At 34.9% G+C, this 11,142-nt stretch overlaps 2 protein-coding genes across 6 annotated transcripts in view; both read left to right on the top strand.

The window, feature by feature from the left end:
- The first annotated feature begins 411 nt into the window (after nt 1-411).
- MTLN (mitoregulin) lies at nt 412-1,865 on the top strand. Of its 2 annotated transcripts, none has more exons than XM_058163681.1 (2): nt 412-642; nt 1,557-1,865. In XM_058163681.1, the coding sequence occupies exon 1, from the start codon at nt 450-452 to the stop codon at nt 636-638; it is 189 nt and encodes a 62-aa protein (XP_058019664.1). In that variant the 5' UTR covers nt 412-449; the 3' UTR covers nt 639-642; nt 1,557-1,865. The 2 variants fall into 2 exon arrangements, with proteins under 2 accessions (XP_058019664.1, XP_058019662.1); XM_058163679.1 differs by having other exon boundaries at nt 415-642; nt 1,550-1,865.
- Nucleotides 1,866-3,105: 1,240 nt separating this feature from the next.
- NPHP1 (nephrocystin 1) overlaps nt 3,106-11,142 on the top strand; it is a 32,772-nt gene continuing 24,735 nt past the window's right edge. For 3 of the 4 annotated variants that reach the window (XR_009152935.1, XR_009152934.1, XM_058165080.1), the window contains exons 1-6: nt 3,137-3,242; nt 4,758-4,831; nt 5,916-5,976; nt 8,206-8,342; nt 9,493-9,721; nt 10,314-10,415. Coding sequence is in view for 2 of the 4 variants with exons in the window: in XM_058165080.1 (XP_058021063.1) it covers nt 3,159-3,242; nt 4,758-4,831; nt 5,916-5,976; nt 8,206-8,342; nt 9,493-9,721; nt 10,314-10,415 (687 nt within the window). In the remaining 2 variants the exon portion in view is untranslated. Of the gene's footprint in view, nt 3,243-4,757; nt 4,832-5,915; nt 5,977-8,205; nt 8,343-9,492; nt 9,722-10,313; nt 10,416-11,142 lie in introns of all 4 variants that reach the window. The other variant, XM_058165079.1, reaches the window with a different exon arrangement.

Raw genomic sequence — 11,142 nt, 5'->3', positions numbered from 1 at the left:
AACAGCAATGCCTATCCTTTATCAAATTGTGGTTTATAAATCACTATTTGGATTCACATTTCAAGCTACAATATACTGAAGATCATGCTATATTTAGCTTGGTGCTGTTCAAACTTAACAAGATTAAGATGTGTGGACTTCAACTCCCAGAATCCGTTAACCAGCATGCTAACTGGAGAATTCTGGGAATTGAAGTCCACACATCTTTAAGTTGCCAAGTTTGAAAAACGCCGATCTAAAGCGACGTGTTCCCGTATACAGTAGTTTTGCTTACTCAGAGAGAAACCTCACCGATTTCGATAAAGATTGCGCGTGTCAAGGATAACTGCAGCCTAATAGCCGCTAGTCGCTGTGCCAAGAACATTCTCAGTTTCTTTTTTTTCATTCCGCGCGAGAACAAGATAAAAGCAGACTGTCCTCTAGTGGGCGCCATATCAGATTGAAGGCGAATGGCAATGGCGCTGAGCTCGGAGCCCTTGTCGGATCGCTCGGTCAAGCTAGCGGTGTTACTAGCCTTCGCCTCGGGAGTGGTGGTGGGATGGCAGGCGAACAGAGCGCGGAGGTATTACCTCAAGTGGCGGAAGCGGCGGCTGCAGGACCAGCTAGCAGCAACTCAGAATAAGTTGGAACTCGCGTGAAGCGGTGAGGAAGCCGCCGCAATAGCCCAAGAATGGTGACCGGGAGGGGGTCACGTTGGCTGGAAGCGCTCTTTTAGGCCAAAACGCTCATTTGCCTCGGCCCCTTTAACCCTAGGCTGGGACAATGAAAAGTTCAAGCGGTGATCCCTGCGTTTCAAAGCTGGTATCAAGAGAAATAGGCCAAACAGCTAACGCGCTTAATTTTTGCTCTGTTTTACTTTGCTTTTTTTTGTTTGTTAAAAAAATAACCAAATAATAACTTTATGATTCTTTTTATCAAAATAAAGGTGCAAAGCCTTAATTAATGTTTCCTTGAAGGGTTTTTGTGTTTTAATACTAGTCGCAGAGCCTGCCATTATTATTTTAGGCAGAGAAGAAGACCTGTTTCTGTATAATTTTTGCTTATTGAATGCTAGTTGTTCTGAGAGAGCTTTGGGAAGAGAGAATAATTACCTCAAACTACTCATTTTGCAATAGTTTTAACAACAGCCTGGACATTCATGGTTTTTTCAAAAGTGGTTGAAATTACTTTGGGGTTATAGGTTTCAGCCTTGTTTACTGGGTTACAATCCTAGTTTTTTTTCAGAGCAGCTGAACATATTGCAGGCCTATTTTTAATTAAAACATATTTTTGTTAGTTTTTTTATTGAAAATATGCTGATTTTTAAATTCAGGGATTTGTTTCTCTAAGTAGTTTATTGTATATATAGACATTTTATCAGGGTTCCTGCAACATTTCAGTTGACAGTTGTACCAAAATCAACAAACTTCTCAGTGGATGGAACTGTGCCTGATTTCCTTAATGCTGTTCCCAAATACTAAAATTGCATCCTTTCCTATATATTTTAACTTGTATTCTTTTTTAAATTTTGAGAAAAAGTTATATGGAACTGATTTTCATTTTTTTTCAGTCAACAGCTGAATACAAATAGGAGCCTCAAAAAGAACTACAATCAATTTCCATATTTGATGTATATTAATGGACTTCTTTAAAAATCCTCCTGTATAAACATGGTTTGAAGATGTCTATGAAATTGCCATCTCATTTCATGGGACTGATATTTACAAAAAACTTTAGCATCTGCAGAAAGAAGTCATTTGTCCGTTGAAACTTGTCTGTATGAACAGCTTAACATTCCCGACTTGGACAACTAATAACTTAAGGATGTTTTATGAATTGGTTATTCCTAACAAAGTTTAAATAGAAAATAAATAAATGCAATGCAATATGTTGTGTTAGTTTTTTTAAAAGTTCTTTATTGTGGCTGTGAAATTGAATTCAAGCCTTATTTTATATCCTAATACGTGAATTACCACTTATGAACATTAAAGATTAGTCCTAAATTTATTGACCTGATTCACACAACATGCTAAACCATAATGTGGTTTGTTTTCTGTGGGCTTACTGTATTATGTCAACCTACATTTAGCTTATTTAATAAATCATAGTTAACCCTAGAGCAATGTGTAAACTAAAATCTATATTGAATGTGATTTTAAATCTGAACTATTTATTTTGGTGTGATATTTTACAAGAATCAATCTGCCTAGTCAACTGTATAAAGACACAAAAGGATTAGAAATGGTATGTATGGAGGTGGAGATGCAGTACATGATGAATCCATCGCTATAAATTTTTACTGATTTTCTAGTGCAGCCATGAGAGTCAATGTACCAATTGATTTATACTGAATTTTTTTTATTACTGATATTTTTTAAATAAAGGTAAAAATCCAACCCAATTGAATGAATACTGTACAGTAAGCATCTATCTGGTGGCAAAAAGATAATCTAACTGTTCATGTATTCAATTTGGTGAATCTTCATTCTGAGATGTTTGTTGAAACAATGGTTTCAATGAAAATGGTAGAAACAATGATTGTTTATTTTATCAAGTTTATAATAGTTAAAACTTTCTTTTTAGTTTCAACTTGTTAGGCACCTTGAACAGTCAAGTAAAAAGCTGGAGTATTCATTTATTAGATAGGTAGTTGCTGTTTATCCTGCCCAAATGAGTGTCTCATAAAGTAGAAGACATGGGATTTGAATAAGTACTGGGCTAGAATTCCAGCCAATCGGGTTCAAGTTCATTCTAGAATAGATTCTAGAAAGAGATTTGGAGAATAAAATTGGAGGATGTGAACTACCAGGCATATATTTAAGAAAACCGACCGTAAACTATATTTCCCGTATTCTTGGCTTCTAATTGGATGGTGCTGTAAGAATTCTTAAAACCATCGAATTATGAGAAGCATAATGTATTTTATCGCCTATTCCTTTTGCTACTACAACGGAGCAAAATTGGGACCCCCCCCCTTGCTCAGCTGTTCCCTTTATTCGGGAACATCCCGCTCCTTCGGCTTTGCTACCTGCGAAGACGCCTAGCGCCGTTAGCGCGATTCTCTCCCAAATCGCGCTTTGAGTCTTTGGAACGCCGATTGATGACGTTTTAGTTAAGCGCCGGAGCGTTGGTCTCCTTAGCGACCGTGGTGGCCCTCTCAGCGCAAAGCAACCTCAGCAATGTCTATACAAATGACCGGCCGTCGGAGCCGAAGGGCCCCTCTGCAGAGCGCGTTGCGTCGGGGCCGAGAGCTGCGGGAACAGGTAAAAGTGTCTTTTGGCGTTATCTTCCTCGGAGAGAGTGGGAGAGAGCCAGCTGGGATTGCAAAAGACAGAGTTCCAATGCATCCCAACGGTTGTGACCCACTACTAGAGGATGACGGTTGGTTGAAAAAAATCTCCCCCAAAACCTCAGTTTGTGGAGCTCATGTATGAGCTTGTTTCAGTGCAAACCTGACGTGGCTCCCCAAATGTTATGCCTCCGTTTTCATTGTTGAATATGTAAATCCCTACAAAACTAGTCTGAAGTTTATAGTTTTAAGTATTTAGAAGATGCACGTGTGTATCTTACAGTGGCGGCGGCGGTGGCGGGGGGGGAGAGATGTATATGCAAGCCCCAGTGAATAAGACTCCAAAATATTACGGTCTTGATTGAACCATTAGATTGTAATCTTACTCAGCAAATAAGCATTTTAGTAAGAGTTATTTGGTTAAAAAAAGTTGTTGGAGACAAGCAATTCTCCCAGTGACGTTCTCAACAAAACTCTCAGCAACAGTGAGAAAGCCAACCTAATAGGTGAAATAAATTTTGTATTGAACTTGAGTTCAGTAGGGAAAATTGAGTAAATGATAACACACGCACTTCATATTTCTAAACCGCCCATCTCCCTCAAAAAGGGGCTCTATACTTTGTATGCCAGAAAACTAGAGCAAGTAGATTAATCTATAAGCCTTAGTAGAATGTTTAAGAAATATAGAAGAATGGAGAAACGTTAAGATATGCAAATGCTGATAGAAAAGAAGTTGGTAGTCTGTGGCCAGGAATGGATTTTTGTAAAAAGAATCCTAATTCACAATCCTAATAGGATTGTGTTTATCTTTTACTTTAAAAATATACAGTACTTCATTTGCATTTACAAATACAGCAAGTAAAGGTTGCAATGTTTTGAAAGGATTAAGAAAATGAGACTTGTTTAGCAAAATAGGCTGGATGGTTTACAAGGTATGGCTGATGGACATTAGATTTAGCATTTTATTACTTTTATTATTTTATTATTATTTGTTAAATTTATATCTTTTCCAGTTCAAGGCAACTCTGGCTGTACTTTATAGTTTGTACTCCTTTTCTGAATGGAAACAATGTGATGAATATATATGTATATCAGAATAAGAATCTCTCTATATTGTATTTCTGATTAAAGACTAATTAAAGTAGCAAGGTCCTGCAGAGGGCACTGTAGTAAAAATTACACGTACACAAAACTTAATGGGATTTAGATAAGTACTGGTATGTAAAGTATAGATTTCTAGTGAATTTCCCTATTCTGAGGTTACTTGTTTGTAATAAAGGGGAAGTTAAGAGTGTAATTGGACTGGTGAATATTATTAATATTGGGCAGATGATGTGCATATATACGTGTGAATATTAGAGAATATGAGAAATTTGTTTTGGAGTATTGATTTTTATCCTAAGTACAATATAGGTACAAGGCTTAAATATATGAGGCTATGCAACTGCTTTTATTCAGCAAATTATGTCTTAATTATACAATATTTCAGGTGGAAACTTTGCTTCAAGAAAGCAAAACAGTGAAGGCTCTGGATTCTGAAAAAAGGAAAAGCCTTAGTGAGAGGTAATGTACATTTTAGCTACAGTAATCTTTTGATGGAAGCAAATGTAACATTTTATATGACACTTAAAATGTAAAGAAATTAAACAAGTGATTTAAAAATAGTTGAGACTAAAACTTCTTTTTTAAGAAGAAAATTTATAAAAAATAAGACTCATTTCTACATGTATTTTACTTCAAAGATGAGAGGTGATGCAGTGTTATTTGTCTAGTTTCATTACAGCACACAATCAAATAAAAACAAATTGAAGAAGAGTGTTCATGAATATAAATATTTGGAACTGTTCTTCAGTGGATTATTAGTGGACTAACGTGCATTGTTTAAAGTCATGATTTTTCACATCCAAATCTATTATATTTGAATGTTAGCATTCAGTACATACCATTCTTTCTGTGGTGAGTTGGTTCATTGTAACTGCTATATTTTATCATTATTTTTAAAAACATTTTATATTGCTTTCACTATGAAAGTAGATTCAAGGCCAATTTACAGAATATTCAGGATTGTTTGTTCATGAATTTGTATGCTAGTTACTCCAAAGAATTCAAGTGGCTTATATTTCAGAATGATAAAAACCGTAAAGCAAATGCCCCCTTCCTCCATACACACTTGTTAGTATTTATCTATAGAACATGTTTCCAGAGGTATATTTTTTATTTAAGAATGATTTTTTTCTACATAAGATCAAAACCAAAGAGCATTTTTAGCAAAAATGATAGCAGCGAAAATGTACCTTGTGGCTTTGCTTCACCTTTGGTTACTGTACTTGAGCTAAGTAGATTTTTGTTGTTTGCCTGCAGGAGATCCTGTAGGAGAGAATGAGCAACTGAAGCATTTAATTATTCTTCAACCAGGCAAATGTAACAGGCTTTAATAACTTTCACCATCAATATTATTCCTTCTCTAGGGGTATGTGCATACAAAAAAATTCTGATTATGGCAGTATGCTATTAACATACCTGCTCACTTTGGTATCATTAACTTGTTTATTAAATTTAAGCACAGTATTATTTGTAATATTTTAGGGTCAGCATATTTGATGGCTGGTAGACAGCATATAAAATGTGGACTTTTTTCTGTTTATAGATGTTTGGAGCTGAAGAAATCTGTGGATGAAAATACCTTAACTCTTCAGAACTTAAAGAAAGTAAATATTTAGGGCTATAGTTGATTGGTTGATTATGTACAACAAATGATTTTTTTTTTTTATTGAAAGAGTTTTAAAAAACAAAAACATTTTTCCCCCTTTTTCCCCCCTCCCTCCCAGAAAAAAAACAACCCCGGCTTCCCGGGTCAATCACAAGGTATTGTTATACATAAACCAAGCATAGAATAAAATTTTCCCTTCCAATCCAAATAACCACATCCAAAGCTTTTCATCTCCCAACCCCCTCCCCATTACATAAAATAACTTTCTAATTATTCAAAGGCAATCTGATATTTCTTAATCTGATATCTGTTTTGTAGATAATCAATCCATTTTTTCCATTCAATTAAATATTTTTCCTGCGTATTGTCTTTTAAAACGCTGAGATTTTAGCCATCTCAGCCAAATTAATAACTTTCAATATCCATTCTTCTATTGTAGGTATCTCTTCTTTCTTCCAGTATTGTCCAATCAACAGTCTTGCTGCTGTTATTAAATTCAGAATCAATTTAGTCTCAATCCCTGTACAATCCGTTATAATTCCCAAAAGGAAAAATTGTGGCAGGAACTTTATCTTCTTCTTCAGTACATTTTGAATAATCCACCAAATTCTTATCCAAAAGACCTTAATTTTCTTGCAAGTCCACCAAATATGAAAATATGTAGCATCATCACAATCACACCTCCAACATTTCGCTTGGATATTAGGATACATACATGATAATTTTTTGGGATCTAAGTGCCATCTATAAAACATCTTATAAAAATTTTCCCTTAAATTCTGTGCTTGTGTAAACTTAACATTTCTAACCCAAATTTTCTCCCATGTTTCCAACATTATTGGTTCCTGAATATTCTGTACCCATTTTATCATACAATCCTTTACCAAATCCTTTTCCGAATCTATTTCAAGCAACACATTATACAATCTCTTTATATGCTCCTGGGTCTGATTTCTAATTTGCTTTATTAAATTTTCCTCCCTTTGCATTATACCAATTTTTTGATCTTCTTTCCATCTAGCACTTATTTGCCCATATTGAAACCAAGTATAATTCCTCCCTTCTTCATTTAATACCTGTAATGATTTTAATTGCTGTACAGCAAATGATTTTTGACTCCTACTAACCGCACATATACTAACTTCATGGCAATCTATCTCTAACCTGTTCTTTAAGTCTCCCAATGATGCACTCAGTGCCACTGTAACTGAATCTAGATGGATTAATCCATCTTGCTGCTGGTCATCTTCTATTTAAGTTCATCTTTTTCAGCATTAGAGCCTTTTGTAGTGAGCTAGGTCTTCACATAATATATACAAAGTAGTTAATTTGAGCCTGGTAATTTGTGCCTCAAGTGAGAACTCTGAGTTGGTTTGTTTAATTATCTAATTGTTTGATTTTTTTGGCTGTTCACAGAATTCTAGGTGTCTTCTTCAGCACCAAAATTCAAAACATCCTACCCTCCTTCAAAGTCCAGCTTTTGCTTCTATAAAGTATTATAGGGAATACCATGGCTTTCATGATTTTGATCTTTGTAGACATCACAGCATTGAATACCATATCTTTTCCAGAGAGGCAGAATACTTATTCAAAAATAAGAGAGGGAAGATTCCGAGATATTGTTTGTTAAACTAGTAGCGAAATTGTTGTTGTTGTTGTTAGTTGCAAAGTCATGTCCGACCCATCGCGACCCCATGGACAACGTTCCTCCAGGCTTTCCTTTCCTCTGCCATCCTCTGGAGTCCATTTTTTCCGTGTTCCAATATATATAGCTTTCTGAATTTCTGTCATTCTAAATTAAATCTGTTTTTAAAATAGAAATAATACTAATAATCTACACAAGAACAAATGTGTTCTTTTTTCAGCATAAAGAACCATGTGAATGTTTACATGTAATAACTAACTAACTAGCATATCTTTTCTTCCAAGTCAGCACATCTGTGATTTGGAAGCCAGTATCATGCAGAGGTTTAACACTGAAAAAATTCAAGTTTAATTCCCCTCTTGACCATGGTTCTCACATGGATGTTTTTGATCCTTCTATCTCATTGGATTGGTGCTCTGAGACTAAAATAAAGGGAAAATTTCATGTATATATTACTTTGCGCTTCCAGAGAAATGACAAGATATAAATATAAAGTAAGATGATAAAACTTGGTAAATATTAATACCAATATACATATGGATTTTCTCAAAATTCTGATGTGTTTGTGTTTTTATCTCACAGTCAGATGAGCCTGCACCAGTTGGAAATTATAATCAGAGAAAAGAAGAAGAAGAAAAACAATTGTTTGAGCTTTCTCAGCAACTGGAAAAACTTGCTGCAGTCCTTAATCAGGACAGTGTAGTCAAAGACTCTAGCATGTGGGTAAATTTAAGAAATTTAATTTTTTGTTACAGAGAACTATCACAGATTTGCTTGTTTCTGACCAGTATAAATGTTTCCTACCAAGATTGGAAGCAAATGCAGCATGGATTTCAAATATAGATATTTTCTTTCATATAAAAGGGCCGGGTTACTTACGGGACCGCCTACTGCTACCGGATACCTCTCACCGACCCGTGCACTCTCACAGAGAGGGACTCCTCAGGGTGCCGTCAGCGAGACAGTGTCGTCTGGCGACACCCAGGGGAAGGGCCTTCTCTGTGGGGGCTCCCACCCTCTGGAACGAACTCCCCCCAGGACTTCGTCAACTTCCGGACCTCCGAACCTTCCGTCGCGAGCTTAAAACACATTTATTCATCTGCGCAGGACTGGATTAGTTTTTAAATTCGTGGGTTTTTAAGGGGTTTTAAATGGGTTTTTAATGGGTTTTTAATGGGTTTTATTATTTGCTAAATTTTAATTGCGGCCAAATTGAATAAGTTTTTTAGTAGTATTTTAATAGTATTTATTTTGTAATAGTACTGTTTATTTTATCTGCCTGTAAACCGCCCTGAGTCCTTCGGGAGAAGGGCGGTATAAAAATTTAAATAATAAATAAATAAATAAATAAATAAATATAACATAAAATTAAGATATATGATAATTTAGAAATTTAAATGCATTGTGCATATCTTTTTGATATCTCCTTCCATTTTGTGGAAGCTGCCTACCCTCATTTAATGCCAGATGTTATATTTTTCAGGAATAGGGAAAAGATATGCCTGTTTTCTTTTGGATTGCTCGCTTCATTTAGTTTATTTTCTGAATGTTGTATTATTTTTGATGTATACACTTTAAGAATACTACATTTAAATCTCTTGTTTAATTGTTATATTTTTAAACTATTTTTAATGATCTTCATAATACGTTCAGTATTTTTAAGAAGAATAAGATAAAATTATGTTCAATAAATCAGTTTTACTTTGGGCATTCAAAGTATATACTGTTTTTTTCCTAAAAAATCAGAAGCATTATTTCCTATACTTGTTTACTGCCAATACAAGCTACATATTAGTCAAATCAAGGACTGATTAAAATAAGTGTTTTTCAAAACACCAATTATTTCCTGTTTTATTTCTTTGTTGTTAGGAATTTGAAAAAGAATGGCAGCTCAGAGGAACAGCAGAAAAATGAAGAGACAGAAAATGAGGAAGGAGAAAGTACCCAAAATGATGATGATGATGAAGAAGAGCAAGATAGCGAGGACGATGAGGATGATGAAGATGATGATGAAAGTAAACTAGATGGTTCATTTAATACAGAATTCATCGCTCTTGGTGATTTTGCTGCACAGCAAGAAGGGGATTTGACATTTAAAGCAAGTAAAACCTAGCATTTCTTGAGTTCACTAGTTCCACTTGTTTGCCTCTACTGCCTGTCTTCTTTGTTGTGATCTGTACCGCATATCGTTTAATGTGGCATGGGAATTGAGACCAACCCATCATTACCTATATAACTTTGACCTGAGTTGTAGGCATTGTCTAAAGTATGTTTTAGATTGCAGCATAGGGGGCAAGTGGAACAACAGTATTCCAAGTGGAACAACAATTTATACACTGCATTGTATAAATGCAGTGATACAAAACTACCAATGTTCATTTGAAATGCTCATTTTTAAAAAAAAAAAAATTTGTATCAAACTGAATGGAACATACATTTTTAGATTTCAAATTAACTTTTTGATTTTCTGTTTCTTTGCAATATCTGCAAAACCATTTGACTTTCTTTTTATATCTCTGGCATCTTCAGTAACATTTTGCATCAGTTGGTAAAATAATAATGATCACATTTGATGGCAAACAAACATTAAAACATACACCATCTATTCTTTGCACTGTATTGGACCAATCAAACATTTTCAGTGTTAATATACTTACCCACTTTTACTTTCTCTGTTTTCATTATTGAAGAAAGAAGAAGTTCTTATTATTATTGAGAAAAAGCCTGATGGTTGGTGGTTGGCTAAAAATTCGAAAGGGGAGAAAGGCCTTGTGCCTAAAACCTATCTTACGGTTGGTATGCTTTTTCCCTTTCTACTCAATTTTAACTTTTTTAATTATTGATACCTATGGTCTTTTGTAAGATGGCATTGCATTGTATAAAAGTAAAAGTGAAATATTTTTCCATAGCCTGCAGTAAAGCCTATATTTTTTACAGAAATAAAACTAGCCTACATTTGAGTCTTAACTGTTGATTGTACATGCCTATATGGAAGAAAGACAGTGCTAGTACCCTGTGTCCCCCAAAATTAGACATCCCCGATAATAAGCCCAATCGGGCTTTTGAGCACATGGCAATAAGGCCAAGCACTTATTTCAGGGTTCAAAAAAATATAAGGCAAGGTCTTATTTTCATGGAAACACAGTATCTCTGCAACCAGTCCTTTTACAAACATTTTCTGAAAATTGCATGGATTGTTCACCTATAGTAGTTATTTATACAAATATTTATAGCGTGAGCACTATTCTAAGAACCTTAGGCTAGGTTAAATAAATAAATAGCCACCATCTTATCAGTTCTAAACCAACAATTATCACCACACAGTAATAGAAAGATGCAAATTTTTACAAGTGATAATAGGGTACTGCTATCTGGATGTTAATTTTTGAGTGGGCAGGTGATTCATTTATTTCTTTAGATACAAAAGGAAATAGTGATGATGAAGATGAAAAGTCTCTTTAGTTAGGTTGTCAGGCAGCAACCAGTTACCTATTCCTGATTTGTCAGAGACTCTCTAAA

The sequence above is a fragment of the Ahaetulla prasina genome, chromosome 1 (assembly GCF_028640845.1).
Source record: "Ahaetulla prasina isolate Xishuangbanna chromosome 1, ASM2864084v1, whole genome shotgun sequence".
Classification (NCBI taxonomy): Eukaryota; Metazoa; Chordata; class Lepidosauria; order Squamata; family Colubridae; genus Ahaetulla; species Ahaetulla prasina.
This window is presented reverse-complemented; position numbering and strand designations above follow the sequence as displayed.

Excerpts from the sequence above, each read along its gene's own strand:
- MTLN (XM_058163681.1), top strand. The coding sequence starts at position 450 with ATGGCAATGGCGCTGAGCTCGGAGCCCTTGTCGGATCGCTCGGTCAAG.